We start from the raw sequence: 21,844 nt of genomic DNA, 5'->3' as shown, positions 1-21,844 counted from the left end.
TGTTAGTAAATCTCAGATGTTTAGTTTGTCTATTGTGGGCTACTGTAAAAACATGGTGGCTCAAAATGGTTGCCTGTGTAGCGCTCCTTTTGGGGTAATTCATTTTGGTGAAAACACTTAATAAAATCTGCTGATTTGTACATTTATAGACTTAATTTATCATTCATTTGACTTAAATGAAAATAATTTCACCCACGTTTCCCCTTGACCTTTGACTGGTCGCTGCATCGTCACACGGGTTAATGAACAAAGAGAGTGGCAGGAAGAGTGAAATGTGCATAACCACCACCACCTGCTGGACGGTTTCTGTATTGCAACAACAGGCAGCTCAAGGCACGTGATAATGGTGTTTGTGAATAAAGAACAACATATATGGAGATTTTTAGGGCAAATCATTGATTAAGGGAGGGAAAGTTAATTAAAGTTGGGTTGTAACACGCAAATTATTTTCTTAATGGATTGTTTACTTTCTTAATTTATCAATATGTTGTTTTTTATGAAATGTCAAACATTTCGATAAGCTCAAAACAATGGCATCCTAAAATTAGGTTTCATTTTTTAGTTGCTTGAATCAGTCCATGTCCCAGCATGAGTGGGTCTTAACCATCAAACAGTAATTATTTATTATTATTGTTATCCTGTTTAATTCTCAACGCTTGAAATGTGAAAATACGCTTCATACTGAACAGTACTTAAACCATAAACACATTTGATAATTTTCTTTTATTTAGACAACCCAAATAAAAGGCACATAACATTGCGCATGTTTATGTAATAATCTGACAAACGTACATTTAAAAAAAATGTAGGAATGTTTGACCTTTCTGCTAATCAGAAAGCCTAAGCCTTTCATATATATACAAAATTACCATTGTTAATGTTCTAATACAAAAGATTTATAAAAAAAAGGTTATCTTATCTTTCACATCTATTGTAACTACCATATTCTCAGAACTAAAATAGTTTGTTTTTTTACAAAGATATACATTCAACTGCTTTCACAAGAGTCCTGGAATTTCCTTTTTTTTTCCTTAAAAATAAAGAGATGTTCAATTTCATGAGAAATGTTTCAGGTTATCACATTGTTATTGTATCAAAATTTGGCAAACAGGTTATCATAGTGTTTCTACGCAAATGCATAACAACAACAAAAGAAGCTACGGTAACATTTAGTTTCAAACTAAACTTTGGGGGGGGGAATGACGAACATGCATATTCCATTTTTCAGGCCAAAAGTGGAACGAACTGCAACACAGTCAAAATAACATGGCATTCATAGAGTTGACGCTCAACATCTAGTGCTTGGGCTCATGCAACACCAATTATTTTCCCATTATTTTAATGGACACAAACTTGCATTTCATCATAGTCATCCAGCTCTCAGCCACATGACCATGCAGCCAGAGACTGAACTAGAATTTAAAAGAAATGTGTAATGGTACAGCGTGTACTCAATTAATCATTTAAATGGACGGCTATGTTTTATTTATAAAAAAAAAAGAAGCCTGGTTAAGTGTTCTCACACCAAAATGCCAAAAAATTTAAAAAAGGAACCATGTTCATGCATAATGGACTTTTATGTTTTTTTTCCTGAGTGAATGATCCTTAGTATCATCTTGGGGAGGGGGGCGCAATTACAGATAAATGATTCAAAATAAAACGTGTGTGCAGAAGAGTCAGAGAAAACTAATGACAGTAACAGACTGAAAAAGCTTCACTACACAGCCAGGACTTTCCATTTACAGCCACTAGATGGCCCACAAGTGAAGACTGGCTCACTAACATTCTTTTAAGACTTCAATTTGATCTTTGTCAATAATACTGCTGCTGCTGCTCACCTGTATGTAGGATATGCTTTCAGTGCAAGACTCAGTTCATTCTGACTTCATGGAAAAAAAACATTACAAATAGGCAAAGAAAAAAAACAACAACAGACCTTTGTGTTTCCATACAAAGAGAAAACAAAGCATTTCATCATCGAGAGGACGGCGTTGACACGTCTACTCGAATGACTGGAGCAAAAATTAAAATGCTGACATGAAAATACATTACTATGTCAACTGTACAAGTTAGTCACTGTACCTCGAGAGCATACCAACTATCTGAGAAGGAAACAATAAGCCATTCACTGTGAAAAAATATTCTTCCATGCAAGTGGAAGCTGCTGTCCCTTTTACTAGACTCTTTTTCCTATAACATTAAATAGTGATTAGCAGGCTATAGTTACAAAAAACAAAAAAAAACCACCAACATAAAAAGCAACACCCAGAGGCTTTGGGAGAGAAGTTGTAAAACATAACAAAAAAGCAATTTCTAATTATTGCTTCAGTCCATTTCTCATCTCCCTTTCACAAAAGCACTGGTGTGTGTGTGTGTGTTCCTACAGAGTCCTCGAGTGTGCTAGAGGAATCCTCTTCTCTCATTTGTCATGATACAAAACAAAAAAAATATCACAGTTTCATCATTCTAAGTGACTACACTAAGTCTTACAGTTTTGTCCTGATTTAAAGATAAATCCTACTCGATTCCTACTCAAGTGTCCTGCATCTGGTGTCAGTCACTGATCTCTGGTTGAGAAGTGGCTGCGACTTCTCCTGCTGGGCCGCCTGCACAGCTTGTGGAAATAGTCACTTCACGGTTTGATGAGTCAAGGAGGGTTTTTTTTTTGTGGGGGTGGTGTTGGTGGGTGAGAAAGAGCTGGACTGGACGAGCAAATCAGGAGTACGGGGGAGTCTCTAGTTTTGCCTTATTTTCCCTTTCTTTCTAGCCAGTTCAAAACTCACTCTCTCTTTCTCTCTCTCTCTCCTTTTCCTCTTATTCCTCTTTTTACCAGGGCGGGGAGGAAGGCAAGACTTGGGACAGAAAAGGCATGGTATCCACTGGCCTCATGGCGATGTTGAGCGGGCCGGTTATATTCATAGACATGGGGGTCGTTATTGCGACTGGGTGGGCAATATTCATCGGCGCCGTGGCCGGGATGTTGACAGAGGCGATGTTGAGGGGTCCGGTGATGGTGACCGGATGCTGGAGACTGATTGGAGACGTGATGTTCACCGTGTTGGTGCTAATGTTCATTTGTGCGGCTATGGTGACAGGGTGGTTGTTGCCCCGGTTCATCGCCGAGGTGATGGGGACGGAGACAGTCACAGGTGTCACTGAGGCAGAATTGCAGACTTCATTGCCTTCTGGAGACACAAGATGAGAGTTTAGTGATGTAGTAGGAAGGAGATAAGTTAGGGTTTATTTTATAGAGTTACTCTAGAAGTGTGGTTGTATGAGGCACTGATTGCAGTGTGCCCACCACTGACTCACTTCCTGTCTGTGCCCTGATGTTAAATTTCTCATTTTCTCTATTCTATTCTCTAAAAAACTTGAATAGCCACTCTGAAAAGGCAGTCCAATGGCCAGATAAAACTGAAGAACTATTGCTATACTGTGGTCTTTAGCAGGTGCAGATTTTATTCAGTGAGCACTTACACATTAAGTGGTTAAACTCTGTTCCTTATGTCCTCACTGGCAGCCATATGTAATATTGTCACAAATAACATTAGAAGAGGCAGATGATCTTTAATATCAAGGGCTTGATAAATGTAGTGGATGTGTTAAAAACATGGATGTGTCCTTTTCTACCTTCATTTATTTTAATCAATGACATCTCTGTTAGCGGTAAATTAGAGTAGACTAGACAAAAGGAATTATTATGAGATGAATGTGGCATAAGTCTTGTGCCTTTCCCAGTGTTACATACCTTTGTTACAGGAGTTAAAGTTGTTCTGTCCATGAGTCTTTAAATGGCTGGTGATGTAGGCCGCACTCAGCATCTTCCCACAGATGCTGCAGGTCACTTTGCCCTCATGCCTGATCATGTGGGAGCGGAGTCTGTCTTTGGTGGCGAAAGCAGAGGTACAGGCCTGCAACCGCGTAGCAGACAGGGTCAAACAACAATAACAGCAAATGAATCAATAACGCTAATAGTAGTAATAACAATAATAATCATTATAGCTTATTGTCATGGCTCTTACCGTTACTTGACATTTAAACGGTCTTTCTGAGGAATGCACATGCTTCACATGGCAGCTCAAATGGTCTGGCCTAGATTTGATAAAAATGAAAGGACAAAACAAAAGGCACATTTAAATCTTTGGACAGTGATGCAGTGAGTTACATGAGCTGTCAGTGAGTCACACGAGGCCCTTTGCCATCATACTATCAGAACATCTAGTTCCACATACAGACCATGTTATTTCAGCACATTCGTTTATATTGAAATTTCCATTTTAATAGGGATTTTCTTGAATTGAGAACAACTTAATACTTTAAAAGCATACAGACCAACAAATGCAAGACATATGCTTGATGCAATATTATGAGGTAATTCCCTTTTTAAAATCCATTTCAGCTGGAAGATGAAAATGTACCTCTAATATATTTTCATACTCTGGGCTTGTTTTTGAAAGTCACTTTACAGTTGAATTGATATAACCAGATATAAAGTTAAGTATGAGTTGTTTACAAACTATAATTTACGGGCATAGGTATCTGCAAAAACATACTGAGGGGACAGGCATTGGAAAAAGTAAATACACATTTTGTCAATGGCATTTAATTCTCCAAGATCACCCGTGCGTGAGGTAGTTTGACCTAGTTTCAAAAAAAAAAAAAACAAGGTGGTATTTCCCCTGTCATTGTTCACTTGTTTTTTATAAGACGAGTCATACCACGACAACATTAAGTATTTATTTTCTAGCACCCCTACTATTAGTCACCAAAACCGAGAATAAAGAGAATGTCAGTTATGGTTTCTGAATAAATTTGTCGACTGATCCCTCTCACAGAGGATTAAATGCAGCGTAAGTAGGCCATAACATTAATTTAATATCATTAGTACCACAAAGTGAGGGTTAATTATTGTATTTCTGACTGTTGTGCCACAGAATTAAAAAAAGGTATACCACAGAATTTAACTACATTTAAGAGTTTAAGTAAAAGTTATAACAACAACCAACATGCATGACATCACACAGCACGGTTTATTTGTTTTAAAATTCCCACATTATCAGGAATTTGCATTTACCTTGACCTTTTCTAGTAAAACTCCAGAATTTACACTGACGCTTCCATCATCTTGTTAACTTGAGGGCAGCATCATGTCAGGATGGACATGATGCAAACACTGGCAGCTTCCCACTAACCCAAAGTTTTTTTTCTTTAAAAACTGAGAAGATTGAAGAGGATTCTCTAAAGTGGTGCTATGAATAAGAATTAAGTCTTTATTTATTTTTTTTTCGTCCTCCAGACATCGTCTGGCTGAGTGGCAGTGACTCAGTGGCCTGTTATTCAGTCCCCATTCTCACTTTCCAGTATGCTGATGAATCCCTGCCCCACGTCACTGTGTTGGACTCACGCCTGAAACTGCCATATACAGCACAGTGATAGTGTTACAGCTTGACCGGGGATCACACTGTGTTGCCGTACACAACTCTTATTTCCTGAGCACACTCGATGGTTCAGTATTTTCTCCTTATGTATGTTGGATTGATAAATCGCTGTCTCAAGACGTCCCTGAACAACATATTTAATCTCCAAATAGCAAATGTGTTGACCCGAACGCATGGTTAATTGAATTCCTGGGGGGGGGGGACAGTGACATGCTGGCGGGAACCGCAAAGTGACAAGTGACGCCTCCCCTCCTCCCCCGATACCCTTCCACTGATGCTCCTCCATGTGTGACTGTTTAAACATGTGGTTGGACTGGAGTTGGGGGGTCAGTGCAAGTGCAAATCTAAAACTGTGTAGAAACATCAAATGAAAAGGCAGCCACTTTGCTGCTACATGATCAGTAAATGGCAGTAAAATCATACATTTAGAGCTGCCAATTAACAAACACACAAAACATTAAATCACAACCCTAGTCAACACACAGTATTAGTATTACTGGTTTCATAAATAACAGGCCTTTGTTTGAGGACCATTTGAAACTTGATTATACAACAGAAATAATTATACTATGTTCAAAATTTTAATTTGAGGATGCATAATATCTTGGCTTAATGGCTTTAAAATAGATATCAGCAAAAACAACCTAACTATAATGATTAAAAGAGTATGCTGAATATGCTGCTCTCGCCTTGTCACCTCTCCAACTGTTATAAAGAAAACCTATAGCTACATCTGCTGAGACACGAGTACATAAAATACTGTGTTAATTTCATTTGAAGAGACTAAAATAGAGTTAAAATAGAGGAGATGAGATAATGGGGAGGGGGGGGACACTGGAGAAGCATGTTAATACCAGGTGTAAATTCATCTATCTGATCACAGAAAATGCATTTTAATGTCAGATGTAAAGGAGGCCATAATAACCTCTGAAGTTGGGCAAAGGGAGACCCGTAAATATGGGTATTGGTTATTGGTCCAAGCACTCCAAATCTGTCCGCAAATTGGCACAAAGTCCAAAATCATGCACCTCTAATTTATTTTCTGGCATGGCACACCTGCAGTACCGTAAGTCACCTGAACATAACTAAATAAGCGATAACAAAACCTTATTCTTGAGTGCTTTGTAATGAATGACAACTCAAATCACTTCTTTAGATTGGAACCATAAGTCGGTGGAATTATTCACTGACTCCATTAGCATAAGAGCTCACATGCATACTTCCTGTTTAGAGTTGTTAATTATTGATAGAAGCACATGGGGAAAAACAGCAGCAGTTAAGTCATGTTAAGTCTTTTCTTACATTTGCTGCTATTTTCTCACTGATTTAGTATTTGCCATTGTCATCACACCTCATTCTTCATGTCGCTCATTCAATTGTGTACAAAACAGCTGCCATTTTTTGCAACTGAGCAAAACAACTTATGGATCACAGCCTGGACATGATACCCAACTGGAAATATTAATGTTTGGGAGTTGGTCTCCAAGAGTACATTCATTGAATCAGCTGGATAACATGGGTCCAACATAGAAACTTATTCCAACACTTTAAGAGCTATAAGAGGAATGTACAGAGACATTTGAAACAAGTAACACAATCTCCCCATGAAATCTCGTGCCAGCAGGTCACAGTCAACCATGGCTAAGGACTTTTCAGAGTGTGTCCCTATGACAAATATGTCCGGTAGTATGAAGACAAATAACTTCATATTACAGATATTATTTTGCCTTACAATGTGTATTAACCAGTTAAGCATTGCCTACGGTACTAATACAGATATATATTGGTGAAAAATGTCTAAGCTATAATGACCATTCATGTCAGTTGATGAGTTCATCAAATTCTCAGTATTGGTCCAATCCTAGTCAAAAGTGGATACAAGAAAACTAAACAAGTGGAATTTGATATGATCCGTAAAACCTAAATATCACTTTAATGCGTCACTAAGCATGGGTGACCTGCTGTACAGAGAAATGTGCACCACCATCATGTGACCAGGATGTGAGTGAGGGCTGCACCTGTCTGCCAAACTGTTTATGTTTTTGGCTGGTTATAGCGAGTGGGTAAAGGCAGCAGCACACTGGTTCAGTTGTTTTAAAGGGGTAAAAGATTACATCAAGTGATAATGGTGCCAGTCATGACAAAGTGGTATTTTGCCCTCTCTACTGTAAACTACAGAAATATTGCAAGTGTATACCATTTTATTAAAATGCCTCTTTCACAGTAAAGTTAGCAGGAAAAGAGAGAGGATGCTGATGAACCAAAGGGGTCAACAAAAAGTTGCCAGTGCTACATGGATAAGAGCCTCACAAAATGATCCTTACCTGGAAAATCCTTTCCCACACACAGAACATACATAGGGCTTGTGCACTCCCCCGTCATGAGAGCGAACATGGTAGGTCATCCGGTCCTTTCTTTTAAAGCGTTGCTGGCAGATGGGGCACTCGAAAGGCTTCTCGTCTGAATGGGACAGCTTGTGGCGATTCAGGTGGTAGACGTCACGGAATGCCTTGCCGCACATCTCACACCCATGGTTTTTCTTGACGGGTTTCGGGGGTTTCTTGACGACGTTTTGCTGCGGCATGTTGCCCATTGCAGATGATGTCATGATACTTGTGCCTGAGGAAACCGAGGTGGTTGCTGTGGAGAGGATGCCCGCTACCGTGGAGATGTAAGAAGGGGTGCCGTGGTTCTCTCGTGGCATAGAGGAGATCATGGGTACCATGGTGGGGGCTGTTTGGGCTGTCTTCTTTGGCCGTGAGACCATCTTAATACCGGTGTGGCTGGACTCATGGCGTCGCAGGTGGTAGCTGTCACGGAAGGCCTTGTTGCAGTAGCCACAGATGAACGGTGTTTTGCCCTTGTGTTCCTTCTTTATCACGGGCACAGGTGGTCGCACACCTCCACTGGCCATATTATCTTTGAGGAGGTCAGCAGCACTGACAGGTGGCTTCTGGTCCATTTGAATGGGCAGAATAGGCTTCTGGTCAATCTGCTCTGCTCCTGCATTGAGCAGTGGCAGCAGGCTGTTCTGGGCCACCTGGTGCTGGTGGTGGAGGGCTTCATTGGCCTGCTGATAAAGTAAATACAGAGACAAACATTTGCTTAAGTCATGAGTAATTCATCCAGACATGATATACATTTACTATGCGCTATACTATACATACATGCACTATAGTTGAGAGAAGTCCGGAAAAAAACAGGCAAACATTTACCGGGTTAGCTACTGCTAGCAATACCAGTCGATAACAACCCCTCGTGGTATTTGTCGCACACAAACGGTGCAGCAACATGTCCACGGATAAAAAATTAAACAGTACTATATGTATGACTGATTTTGTGTGAAACAAATACAACAGAAGTTAACAGTAGAAGTGGCAGTGTTTGAATGGGGGCAGTCATCTCGGCATTATTACTGGTAATCAGTAGTTAATCAATAGTCTGATGTCTAATAGTGTTTAATAGTAATAGTATTTAAAGCAATATGACTGCCAGTGTATCATTACTTTTATAGATCTGCATGAGAATTACTACAATAAATCAAGCATTACTGATTGCTGCACCAGCACCCCATGAGAGTCAGCAAGGTCCAAGAATACAGACATAGATATTCAAGATGTTAAACAAGAAAAAATGTGCTCTAGAGTTGTCATTTATGAGGGTGACGCAAGTCATGCAACTTATCAATAACACTATCCAGATGGACAAAAAAAATGTCTCCATCATGTGACAGTGCTGATTTAAAGAATCCACTTTAACTGCCAAGAGAGCTCTGAAGAGCAAGCCATTAGTTCAGCAACAAAGATCAGGGGATATGTTGATATGTTATGTTGTGGTTTTTTTCAGATGCAAACTATTGGTTCCCAATAACAGAACAGAAATAGAATGAAGTGGTGGGGGTGCAATTAGCAGCAGCAGCAAAACCAGTAGGGTCCAACTCATATAGTGAATCTTGTTTAGGTGTGTTTTTCATTGAGTACCAAGGTAAATGACAGCAGTGCACCTCAAGAATAAGGTGTGTCCCTCACAATCGACAGACTGCAAAGTTACTTAAAAGATAAGTTTAAAATCAAAAAGACAAATGTCTTGTATCAGCCCTAATGAGTTGCCATATAGTAGATTGTTGTACTATTTCTGCCATCATCCAAGAAAGTAAAAAAGCATTGCAAAATATATGGGACATTCATTGATGACTGTTTGATTCCTTGGTTGTTAGATTTACCCTTTACCCCCCACTAAGACAGTGGGGGTTTGCCCAAGGGCTAAACAATAAATTGCTTTCACACTGAACTTTCAAATAATGCAATGGCTGAAATGTATCTGTTAATGATTTCCAAATAGCTATTCATAACTTAAAGTTCTCCTCCTTGCATTAGAACATTTAGCAGTTAGAGGGCTTGTTTAGATTATCTGAAGTGGGGTTGTATGACGTACTGACAGTCAGTGATATCTGTACTGTACAGAAAAAGATGGCAAATCAAAAACGTCCATAAACCATTCAGGCTTCTTTTTTCCTATCATACACAAACATAAAAATGATATCATGACATGGTATATACTATTCTTGTCCCAGTAAAAAACATTTACAACTGTGTTGTCAACTACCAGCAAGAAAGGGCAAGGTGAAATACTTGACCTCCCCCTTTGAGGTTCAATCATCCATCGAAGAACGCCAGCCAAGGGAAGAGGAGGAGGGGTATAGCAAAGAAAAATGAACCACACAATGTCCTCCTTATGTCATCTGGCCTATTGTGAAAGACACAAATCTGAGCAGTGATGCACTTGGGCCTCAGCGGGGGATCTTTGTATGGTCATCTTCATTGATTTGGCTCATCTATTCATGAGACAGGGACATTGTTTATCCGCACACTAGTCAGCTAAACTATCCACAGTTCCCTTACACACAGAGGGACCTGGGAAACTCACAGATAATGCCACCGAAGCCCACTCATCCATTTGTCTAAGCACCTGCTCACACTTGCCACCTTCCAGGATTAGTCGTCATCATCATACCAATGCTGCCCTTCCACTGGCACACCAGGGTTGGGTGGAGTAGGGGCTTTATGTTTGGATGGGTGTGGGCGGGGGATACCAGCCAGGAAAACCTCTTTGTGAAGTTTGTTAACGGTGGGCATCATCACTACAGACAGACAAGCAGGCAGGCAGAGGTGCAGGGCCTGTCAGCTGCTGTGCTTCCTGTGCAGCTCTGACCATTTTGACACAAACATGCTCTGACAACTGGGACTGCTGCCTAATAAATAACATCAAAATGGAGGGAGAGTCCTCCTGATGGCTCCACAGGTTCCACAGGCTCCACTGAGGGCATTGGTTGAACAGTTTTGTTTATGTTTTGTGTACCTTACTACCTCATAGTTGTCTGACAAACTTTAATGTTCATATATATTATTTTATATTAATTCCGTCACTTGGGCCTGGACAAGATGATATTAGTGGACAATATCAACTGCTTATAAATTGATCACAACCAGTCTTCAAAAAACATAATGCACACTATAAATCCCGATTCATACCCTTATTCCATATTGGTACCAATGCCATGCAGCATATAGCAGAAATTGCTTATCCACTGAAGACTGATTTTCTATAACTGGATGATTTGGATTTCCCTTAAAGTCCAAGGCCAAAACTGAACACCCAAGCAAACATACACATTATAACAGATACCTAAAGTTTTGTTTTGCCATTATATATCCAAAGCATAAATACAAAAACAAAGTGACAATATGCCCATCAGTAATGTACATATATGATACACACAGCAATATTCCCTTTCTGTTACAATGCTGGGTGGTAAATAAACTTCTCATCCACTGTAGACATTTTGGCTTGTTATAGCAGGAAAAGGCACATGTGTAACTGATAACATTACTACATTCCATTTAGTTAAGTTGTTTCCAGAGCCTCGTTATTGTGCACACATGCTGGCTCAGTGGTTAGAGTTTGAGCCATTGATGATAAGTTTTTATTTCACCTGAGCTTTTGCGTGTTACGGCAAGTTAATATCTGCCTCGTATATGACACCGACTCAATACTGTATGTCTCTCTGGTATTGTTAAGCATACAGTGTTGAGCTTAGAAAACTATAGGGATTTAATACAAGGCTTAACATTGAGGTAAAGCTTGGTTCAACAATACACTGCATTTTACATAATCAGTGCACTAAAATTCCTTTGCATGTGTAGTTCTATAATGGTTCCTTATTATGACTGACTTAGCAGGATCTAATATTTACCAGTATTGCAGCAAATGGTGAGTGTTCATTGAATGAGTGAGTAGCAAATTATATCTTATCCATGACTAATTGAAAGATGTTTAGCCACCAGTTTGATCCTTTATAGTTTTGTGTGTCCACTAGAGTTGCAATGTTCGCAACTTGTTTTAATTATTTAAAAAAAACATAACACCCAAACCGATTAATTGATGATCAAAATAGTTGATGTAATTTGATTTAGTAATCAATAATTGTTTTCACTTAATAGATCTTAATATAATACAGATTTATTATGACTTTGTTACTGGCATAGCACTCTTCTGTCACTGCATTTTTACAGTGTTTGTTAAATATGACTTTACTTTACCCATGTTGATAATCAAGTAATTTTCAAACAATGATTATTTGAAACAATTGTCACACCATTTAAACTAAACCATTTGAATCATCAACTTTTCAAGTGACACTTTTTTTCGTAAATACCTTTCAAGAAACAGTAACGTGGTAGTGACTGGTGATCTCATAAAAACAACATTACTGCAAACCAACTGTTAATGGCTGAATGAAATATTGCTCTCCAAATGATGGAGAATGAACTGCCCACACATCTACACAGTAACAGTGTGAGGCACATTATATTATGCAGGGCCTCTGGCTGAACGCCAACATACTGCAAAAAAAACAAGCCACAAAGTCTATCTGCCTGTTTTATCAGGAATAATTAGCGCTTAAAGTTGTGCATAAGCATCGGCCTCTGCCACAACAAACATGCTGACTTGTAACTTCTCAATGACGACACTCAGAGCAGCGATGACAATAATGTCACGTTTTACCTGTACTTTTATATAATTTGAAGGAACAGTGTAGTAGACTATACGGCTTATAGATATGATCTTGCTAGCTCTTCACCATGATCAGTCATTATTAGCTTTCTGCGGGTTTCCAATTTCCGTTAACCAGGGTTACAAGATACACATGGTTAACACTCGGTTAATCTGTTGATAATATCTATGTTTACCAAACCTCAAAAACGTCTTCAAATGTTTTGTCCATTTACTGTCAGAAGAGCAAAGAATTCTAAAAAATATAATTCAAGAAGCAGAAATCAGGGACTTGTTTGTTTTAATATTAAAAACACTGACACTGATTATCAAAATAGGGGGAGGTTTATTTAGTAATCAATTGTTAAATGGATATCATTGCAGCCTTTCTATTAAGATTCAGTCTTGATCAATAAACAATACAAACCTGGCAACTGAGCCAAAGGACTGCACATATTAGTCATAAATTATTTAAAAGAGGGCAAAGTACTAAAAGTGTCCACTTCAAAGTAGGAATAAAACAATAACAAGCTATTCAACTTCTCATGTGAATATTGTTTTGTTTCTTTTGAGAACTTCAACTATTAGAAATTTGGGAAACATCAACTAATTGGGGGGTAGGGCTGCAAATGTTGCCATTTGCAAAGTTTGGTAACACTTTAAGTAATAATTTAAGCCGTTTATGTTTCGTTCTCGCTCATGAGTTAAAACATTAAGCTTTAATTAAGTGATAATATTCAGAAAAGTAATCTGTTAAGACGCAAAAATTGCACCTGTGACGTACGTCCATTTTAGTGACCAAAAGCTGACAAAACATAAGAAAATTTCCACTCGAATTGGCAGGAAAATGTTACATTCTTTGAAATGTACTACTTAAAATATCCGGGTCGTGTATTTGTCATGGCCAAGCTAGGTTTAATTAGTTTAAGCTAAGTAAGGCCATGGGGAATCAAACATTTCATTCATGCTGTTGAACAACAGGCTTCCATGTTTGCACACTGAGGAGAAAGCGGTGGCATAAAGCAGACGATCACTGCCTACAGCTGAACACACTTTCTGGCGGAAAAAAAACAAGGGACTTAACAAATTGCGTACGGTCGCTGCTAATTTCAACTCTGCCCCTTCATTGCTAGTGTTAGCTGCTACTGATATGTGCATAGTTCAAATGCCTTACTGCCGCGGTCACCGGAATAAATAGACATAATAAACAGAGCACTGCTCCGCTCGATATCAAGTCGTGTTTTCTAAGCTCCTCACAGTAGCATCGTCCAAATTATGCTCCATTTATTTGTGGCTAAGTGAGCTAGCGAGTTTTTAAATGGAGGTAGCCTAAACATCGTTAGCTAACTTGGCTAAATACAGTGAAACCGGCTTTGAGCAAGCGGAAAGTTCACCGCGGACTCGTTGGCAGTAAATCTCAGCAGTTCATAACTAAGTACACGCTTATTCAACATTACCAACACCAACCACCTAAAAATACGACGCATATGTTTTGTTATCAATGAAAATATTCGCTCGTGTTGGATCTCATTATCACACAGGGTCTGCTAATCAAAGCCTTCAGTGGAGAAAAAAAAAAAACAGGTCTGTCTCGATTGTAACGGTACGGTGGCGTCTCTCCAGATTTAACGTTACTTCAAATCATCTCGCATGTTTTGCTGCCTTCGACTTGGCAAACTAACTTAAAAATCACAATCCTTGTCGAGTTATCGTACACCTATATCCAAAATATCCGCACGATTTACACAAAAGCCACGTTTTCAAACACTCGTTCAGAAGAATTGATTTTTTTGTTCTAGCGTCATTCCCAAGCCTCACAGCTGGACGCCTGGATTCATATACCATTGTTTTGCTTGGTTACTTGAGATTAGCGTGTACTCGTTTAAAAATATGGCTTTAACCGCCAACAGTGCGATTGTTTGCGTTTAAATCGGTTGTTTAATGAGCTAACCCGGTTCGCCTCCCGAAGAGTGAACTTACTTGAAAAAGAAACGTACTCCAGCTCGGCTCCATTTCCACACTTACTAATTCTGTAGGAAACCTGGTAGAAGCGTACAACAAAGCAACCAAACATGGCAGCTGAAACAACTTCCGGTGACCTCGTGGGCGGAACCACTTTGCACACTATGTAGGGGTGCGAGTGTAAATGTAGTTTGCTAAATGCGTTTGCACGATTCGGTGAATAAATTAAATAAAGTGTGAAAATTAATTTCTTTCTAAAAATTTTTTTTTTTTTTAAAAATACCACCTGACTTGCTGCCTTGACACCAGAGAACAATTTGATCAAATGATCAAAAAACATCATCACCCTCTCGTTGTGTTTTTTTTGCTGGTTCCTCGAGGGCCATTTGCTACAATAGTTTACAGTCGCTTGCGTTAGGCTTTACCGTCGAATTTCCGTAAAGCTTCGGTCTAATTTAATGAGAAAACGCAGCACCTTTATGTACTTCATGCTATACATGCCAAAGCACCCCTGACGTTGGCCTTATCGACTACAGGTTCGTAAAATACGTCATATTATCGCTGCGGCCGACACCGCCAGTCCACGGTCTGCGCATCCAGAGGTGAAATACCTGTGATCTGCTACAGCCTAGTGTTCGACAACAAACTGTACAATGGGCAAAAAGTCTCGCGAAGATGGGTCCTCATCCTCTGAGGAAGAAGAGTATACCGTGGAGAAGGTTCTGGACAGGAGGGTGGTGAAAGGCAGAGTCGAGTTTCTCTTGAAGTGGAAAGGCTACTCTGAGAAGCACAACACATGGGAGCCAGAGAAGAATCTGGGTTGCCCCGAGCTTATTGCTGAATTCATGAAAACCTACAAGAAAAGCAGCAGCAGTGGAGGCTCCACACCTGGCAGCAAATCAAGCTCAAGCTCCATGGAACGACCTAAAGAGTCTGGTAGCTCAAAGAAAAGGAGCTCAGATGATGAGGAGGGGGGGGAGGAGGAGGAGGAGGAGGAAGAAGGTGGAGGTAAACCCAAAAAGAAGAAAGACGATGACAGTGTTGTTGTTCGTGGCTTTGAAAGAGGACTCGAGCCAGAGAAGATCATTGGAGCCACTGACTCCAGTGGGGACCTGATGTTTCTTATGAAGTGGAAAGACTCTGATGATGCCGATCTTGTGCTTGCTAAAGAGGCTAATCAGAAGTGCCCACAGGTTGTCATAGCCTTCTATGAGGAACGTCTGACCTGGCATGAAGACAGTGACAAGAAGGAGAAGGATGCTGTGAGTGCATAAGAGAATCACTTCAGGAGGGAAATGGAGCTTGTCCACCGCAGGCATGAGTTTCAGGCAGACATTTTCCACCCCCCCAATCATCACCATAAACCACGTCCACATCAGAGTATAAGGTCCCGAACGCTTGATAAAAATCCATCTGACAAGAGGAGATGGTGTGGCAGGCTTGGATGAAATGCTATTGTACTGTTGGAGGGTTTATGCTGTATTGTTTTATTGTCTGTTGCAGGGATAGTTCAGTTGTACTTTTGCTTGATGAGGTATCGACGTGCATGCCCCTATAACAGGAACCAGCTTCATACAGAGACATGTATTCTCTCAAAAAATGACTGCCAGTGAGAACACACATAAAAACAAATTTTAGCCACTTAAATTCACTGAATAATATCTATACCCAATTAAGTCTATAACATTTTAAGAATATGTTGGCCAATTTATCACTGGGTATCCTTTTCCTGACTGGAAAGTTTGTGTCACTTTGTAAACTGCTCACAACCTGCATCAAGGTACATAGAGGAAGTGAGGAATTTTACGTCAAGACGCATTGTTGTTAATCCATTTATGCCTCTATTAGTCAGTTCAAATGTGTTATTTTGTCACTGTGACAATGTGTCACTACCTCATATACACTTAAGAAAACCAGAACTATCCCTTTAAAAGTCAGGCTATAGTATAGCATCCCTTTTCTTCAAGACCATTTTTCTCATCATTGAATGAACTTTTTTTTAATCTCTTGTACATTTTCACTTTGTTCTGTTTACTGTGATGAAACTTTGTAAAGTTGTTGAGAATTGCAGTCAATTAGTATCTTTGTAATGTAGTTATGATATCGTTGTTAACTTTTTAAATCTCTTTTTAAACTTCTTTATGCTCTCACTAGTTCAAGTTAAGGACAATAAAGACATTTTTGTTTTAAAAAAAGTGGTCTGCATGGCAAATATTTAGCTTTCCCTCTTCAATGGAGAAGTATATCCGTCCAAACAGAGCCGAAGATGACTCCCATGAGTCGCAGCATATGGCTGTCCATGGTTTGAGTGATTGAAAGCATCAGGTAGGTTTGGCTATTACGGGAAAGTGTTATTTGCACAGTTAAATACTTACATTATACATATATTTTTATATAGCATTCATAAAGAAAAATACCAGAAATTTACAGTAATTAACTGTATAATATGATGTGAATTTAGTGATTTAGTAAGAAAATATTACTAAATGGTGTTACTATGAAGTTAGAGTGAAACACTGTTAGTTTACAGCAATTGACTTTATAATGAAACAGTAACCTATCGTGACAGTACATTAGCAGGAAACTGTGAAAGTAGTAGCAAGCAGCCTATCTGCATGGAGTTTGCATGTTCTCCCTGTGTGTGTGTAGGTTTTCTCCGGGTTCTCCGGCTTCCTCCCACAGTCCAAAAACAAGCAATATGGGGATTTGGTAAATTATCCATAGGTGTGAATGTGAGAGGGAATGTTTGTTAAACCAGGCGTTCTCCTTTGAGATAAACATCTAAGAGAAACCCAGCTGATAAATGCCACGTCAAAACTAGAAACATTTATGGCTCTAAATCTTAATTTTCTTTCCTACTTTATTATTTATCATTATTATTATCTTGAGGGAAATTTAATCTACAGCGTGAATCAAATGTTAAAACACACGCTTGAAAGAAGTATGGCAACAACAGCACCAACACACATAAACATTCCACAACACAAATAAACAACGGTCTGATTTTATCATGTGTAATTAGTACCACAGAATTTAATGAGAAAGTCACCGAGTCACTGTGAACATGGTAGTGTTTAGTCATTGGATTTGTTGTGCTTGCGTGTATTTTTGACTGAACATGTAGAGTATAATGCACTTTCTCTTTGACATCAGTTACTCACTCTGTGGGAGACGGATCAAATAAGAGACTTGACAAATGTAATATGAAGCATTACAGTAACTAGACTGTACAACACAGATGTGTGTACTCTCTGCACCTGTGATTGATGAGAAAGCTGGATGATCGTTGGTTGATTTGAGGACTGGTTACGTTTAATTTCTTATTTTTATCTGGATCTTAATCTTAATCTTAACCTGGAGCTGGTCAGTAATAATGAAAATGTGGCTGCCTGCCTTAATCTGTAATCTTTAACTGCACCCCCTGTGTTCTGGTTCATTTTACTGTAAGTAAAAACACCAGGAGGGGTCACTGCTGTCCAGTTTCTATTTGTGCTTCCTTCACATACTGTTGGAATTATTTTAAATAGTAGCCATTTACACACAAGCAACCTAAATAGGAGTTTAAAAATTAAAATGAATTTGTTTTTACAGATCTTATATACATATATATGCATACATAAATCTTTTGACACTGAAAATATATCTTTTGTCATTGAACAACGGTTGCTTCAGTGTAAATTACAATTGTGTAGCGTACACAATTGTGCTACATAATAGTATTGTATAAAATGTTTTTTTTGTATATTAGTCTTTTGTATATTCATATTTTATTCGTCTGCTGCATCACTCACATGTTTTTTTTGTTGTTGTTTTTTTAAATCAAAACACACTGACCACGATTGGTTTACGAGAACTCGGAGCTTGCCACGAGCACTTGAACGCACCATTTCCGTGCACCTGCTGACTATTCCGTAAGAAAAATGCAGAAAACTTCTCCTAGGATAACAACACTGATTTGCGGGCTATCACAGGTGAGTCACGGTCATATTTGCTCACTATGTGTTACTCTGCTGTTGTCTTCATGTTTTTACTCTGTGCTGAGGGCGCCGTTGTTTGAAAATGAGGGCAAAGCAGCTTAAAGAGGGAGCATTACGGTCAGGTTGTGGAACAGTGGCAGCGACAACCTAGTTATGTGTACCATGTGTATAAGAAATGTTAATTATTCAAGCTTAAAAGTAAATAAATTAACAACTAGCAGCGATTTTTTTAAAGCATGTTCAGAATATGCAAACAATGTAAAGTCAGTGTAAATGTTTCTCAGCTTCTGTCAACACGTGATTAACTGTGGATTAAGTGCGAATTGAGTGTTTGTGGCTTCACATAAACAAAAGCAGGGCTGTTGACTAAGCTGAGCTGATGGAGGATGTAGCTGAACGTCTGACAGCAGGACAACTTCAAGTGTATTGATGTGTCAAGGTCATGGACTAAGGGGACACAATTGATCACTGCATCAGATATCGCACAGATAAAAATGTACTGGTTATATTGCGTACTTCTCTACGATTGTGAAAATGTAAATAGCACTCAGCAACAGCATTTTAGCAGAGTCATGTTCATTTTTTCCTTATTTGAGAAGAATATTTGTGATATATTTGGACAATAATGTCTTTGACGAACTTTGAAATGGTTAGCACAATAATGTGTTGTTAACAGTTCTATCTAAAATGGACTATTGGACTGATATTGGTATCTTCAGATACTCAAGTTTGTGTTATCAGCAGTGGTAGTGGATTTGAAAAGTGGTGTTGTGCCATCCCCAGAGCAGCGTTTCTTAATTTTGTCCTGGCCAAGGATCCTTACAAGATAAAGAAATATTCTGAGGACCTCCACCTGTGCTTCCTTGCAATAATTTGACCATCAATTAATTGATTAGTAAGTAACTATTTCAGAATACATAAGACAATTTATTGTACTCTGAAGCCTTTCATAAAGGCTGATGTGTATATATATATCTCATTGTATTTGTGAGTGAGACATCTGAAAAGTGGTTGGAGTATGACTGAAGCGGCACCCACGAAAAGTTTCAGTAGTGAATTATACAGCTTAAAAAAACAGGTCATCCAGCAGTTTGAGGGGATAAATCCCCACCCTGCTCTGCTGTTGTATACACACAAATACTCCCTCAGTCAGATCTGATAGTATTGCTTGATAGGGCCTGTTGTAAGGTAAAGGACACAGCAAACAAATAATATTACACCTTTCTGTTCATGAAATGGAGGCAGAGTAATAACATCAAAAGGATGGTGGAGCTACAACCTGTTTAATTGATTGATTAAGTGGACTACTTTACTTTGCCCAGCACACATGTGCTTGTGGGTAATCAATTTCTTGAATGAGGTGTTTCTTCTTCTGTACTAGGTGGTGACACACCCACTTTCAGTTTGTGATTATTAGGCGTTTACATCATAGCCCAAGGAAACACCTGGCGAGTTGATAGCGGGTTGAGCACCATTTAATTTCCACTGCAAGACAAGTGAGCATACATCCATGGAAAGACAGTCAAGTCAGCTGAGGACAGTGGATTAAATCGACAGAAATGAATGTGAAAGTGTTTACATTTAGAAATCGTCAGGGTATAAATAAATAAAAATACTCTTTATGTATACATTCCATGTTATTTTAAAGTATAAATTATATTAAGGCAACGGTGGATCATCTGCCCGCTTTGAAGTAAAATAATAGATTTTTTTGTTTACAAAGTGATAGCAACTTCAGTTTCCAGTCTGACGAGGCTGTCTATTGGCGAAATAAAGAGACAAACATATTCTGAGGATATCGTAGACTTATGTAATAGGTGATGTAAGATGTAGATAAGTAATCATTTCTGGCAGCCATGTTTTCAGTGAGGTTTCGTGCACATTTCAGCTCTCCTAATTAATTCAGACAACCAAGTAGCAGAATATACGAAATACAGCTGTTTGACTGTTACACAGCAAATAACAAAATGACTTGCACACTGACAACTTAATCTAAACGCTCTCAGCTTAATGAGCTCCAGATATTGATTTGATGCATTCAAAAAGTTGCACCGTGTTGTATTTAATGAGCTCCAGTGACAATGCACACTGAGGGGAAAAAACATCAATGGATAGCAAGAGTAAGGGGTAATATTGAGGACAATGCAGGGGAAGTCTTTGAAGAAACATGGAATGTCTGAAAAGCCTTCTGCAGAGTGAACAAGCCATGTGAGCTTAAGACACATGAGAATGAGAGCGAATGGCAAGATGTTCAGTGAGAGAGGGTGCACACAATTGTAATCAAGTATGATCAAATGCTCTGTAGAGCAAGTGTTTAAAGAGAATGCAAAACACTGAAGAAAGGCTTGCATACTGGCCTTGCAACCAGAAAAAGATAGAGGAAATTATATGTCTGAAGAATATTCTTGAGCAGAGGGCTAACACAGGGCTAAGAAGGGGGAGGAGTAGTTCATTGAGGAACCAAAGAGGAGGGGGAAAAAAAGCTCAATCACAAATGATTTCAGGTTGTCGTTGAAGGTTGGGACTGAGATAATGGAGTTGTTTGAGAGAATCACCAAGCGATAAGAGGTCGCAGATAAAGCATAGTTAAAATATCTCAGAGGAGACAATGCTGCTGTATTTACAGGCAGACTTTCTAAATCTTAAAACAAAGAAGGAGGTGAATGGACTGGTAGTGCAGACAGCCCTGTCTATGACGATCACAAAGATGAATCTGACAGGTGGTTCAGGAAGACCACTTCAATCTTTACTATTGCTTTGCAGAAGGTCACATTTTGAGCCCCCTAGATACTCCCTAGCAGCATGGACCTTCATAATCACCCTGAAAATGATGATGGTATTTTAGTTTGGGAAACAGTTGGTTAGGTTACCTTCAGCTTCAACTTCACTTTTTTGTTTCCCTGTCTCGTACTGATTTTCAAAGGATTTTACAAACATTTAACTTTTTGGCCCAAAATGAGAAATGTTTTCAAGTTAGGCCAATAACTTTTTGAAGACAAGGCTCATATTGCACGCAAGTGTGGAAGCACAGACGCACACATAGAGCCACCAAAAACAATACTTCACTCCCACTCCATGGGGTGAAGTAATAAGGAGGTGATGAGAGTGAAGGCTGAAGTAGCACCTGAGCCTCCACAGAGGAGTTGTGGATGCCGCATCACTGAAAATGAGAGTGAGGCCCTTTGTTTTCAAGTGAGGCAATAACTTTAATAAGACATGCTTAGCTTTAGGCAAACTATATGGCATGAGAGCATGACACTTAAAGGATAGTTGAGGTTTTTTGTGGTTGTATGAGGTACTGACACATAGTCAGAGCTGACTACACTGTGCATGCTTCTGGCCTCCCCCCCAAGTGGGGAACCAGCTTGAGATATGGACACTCGCTCTCAGTGAAAACATGGTTTCTTGGTTTCT

General features: G+C 39.2%; 3 protein-coding genes across 6 annotated transcripts in view; 2 read left to right on the top strand and 1 right to left on the bottom strand.

The window, feature by feature from the left end:
• Positions 1 to 1,619: 1,619 nt before the first annotated feature.
• Positions 1,620 to 14,569, bottom strand: LOC122780150 (vascular endothelial zinc finger 1-like). Of its 2 annotated transcripts, none has more exons than XM_044042967.1 (5): positions 14,472 to 14,569; positions 7,763 to 8,511; positions 4,023 to 4,092; positions 3,749 to 3,911; positions 1,620 to 3,182 (listed from the first exon to the last, which is right to left on the bottom strand). In XM_044042967.1, exons 1-5 carry the CDS (start codon positions 14,502 to 14,504, stop codon positions 2,827 to 2,829), a joined length of 1,371 nt encoding a protein of 456 aa, XP_043898902.1. In that variant the 5' UTR covers positions 14,505 to 14,569; the 3' UTR covers positions 1,620 to 2,826. The 2 variants fall into 2 exon arrangements, with proteins under 2 accessions (XP_043898902.1, XP_043898901.1); XM_044042966.1 differs by having other exon boundaries at positions 1,620 to 3,185; positions 14,472 to 14,567.
• A 244-nt stretch (positions 14,570 to 14,813) lies between these two features.
• On the top strand, positions 14,814 to 16,648 carry LOC122779188 (chromobox protein homolog 5-like). Its single transcript, XM_044041318.1, has one exon. It carries the CDS (start codon positions 15,107 to 15,109, stop codon positions 15,725 to 15,727), a length of 621 nt encoding a protein of 206 aa, XP_043897253.1. The 5' UTR covers positions 14,814 to 15,106; the 3' UTR covers positions 15,728 to 16,648.
• A 1,681-nt stretch (positions 16,649 to 18,329) lies between these two features.
• The window catches only part of LOC122779530 (unconventional myosin-XVIIIa-like), an 87,851-nt gene continuing 84,336 nt past the window's right edge, over positions 18,330 to 21,844 (top strand). For all 3 annotated transcript variants that reach the window (XM_044041983.1, XM_044041984.1, XM_044041982.1), the window contains exon 1: positions 18,330 to 18,424. The gene's annotated coding sequence lies outside the window, so the exon portion shown is untranslated. The remainder of the gene's footprint in view (positions 18,425 to 21,844) is intronic.

The sequence above is a fragment of the Solea senegalensis genome, linkage group LG13, assembly GCF_019176455.1.
Source record: "Solea senegalensis isolate Sse05_10M linkage group LG13, IFAPA_SoseM_1, whole genome shotgun sequence".
Taxonomy (NCBI): domain Eukaryota; kingdom Metazoa; phylum Chordata; class Actinopteri; order Pleuronectiformes; family Soleidae; genus Solea; species Solea senegalensis.
Note: the sequence above shows the minus strand (reverse complement) of the source record. Positions and strands in the feature narration are given on the sequence as shown.

What these genes read in the sequence shown, in the direction of transcription:
- LOC122780150 (XM_044042966.1), bottom strand. Translation starts at nt 14,504, where the DNA reads ATGGAGCCGAGCTGGAGTACGTTTCTTTTTCAA. An exon ending in GGAGTACGTTTCTTTTTCAA is followed by an intron (nt 8,512 to 14,471) that starts GTAAGTTCACTC and finishes TTACTTTATCAG; the next exon opens with CAGGCCAATGAAGCCCTCCA. An exon ending in CTTTAACTCCTGTAACAAAG is followed by an intron (nt 3,186 to 3,748) that starts GTATGTAACACT and finishes TTGTGTCTCCAG; the next exon opens with AAGGCAATGAAGTCTGCAAT.
- LOC122779188 (XM_044041318.1), top strand. Translation starts at nt 15,107, where the DNA reads ATGGGCAAAAAGTCTCGCGAAGATGGGTCCTCATCCTCTGAGGAAGAA.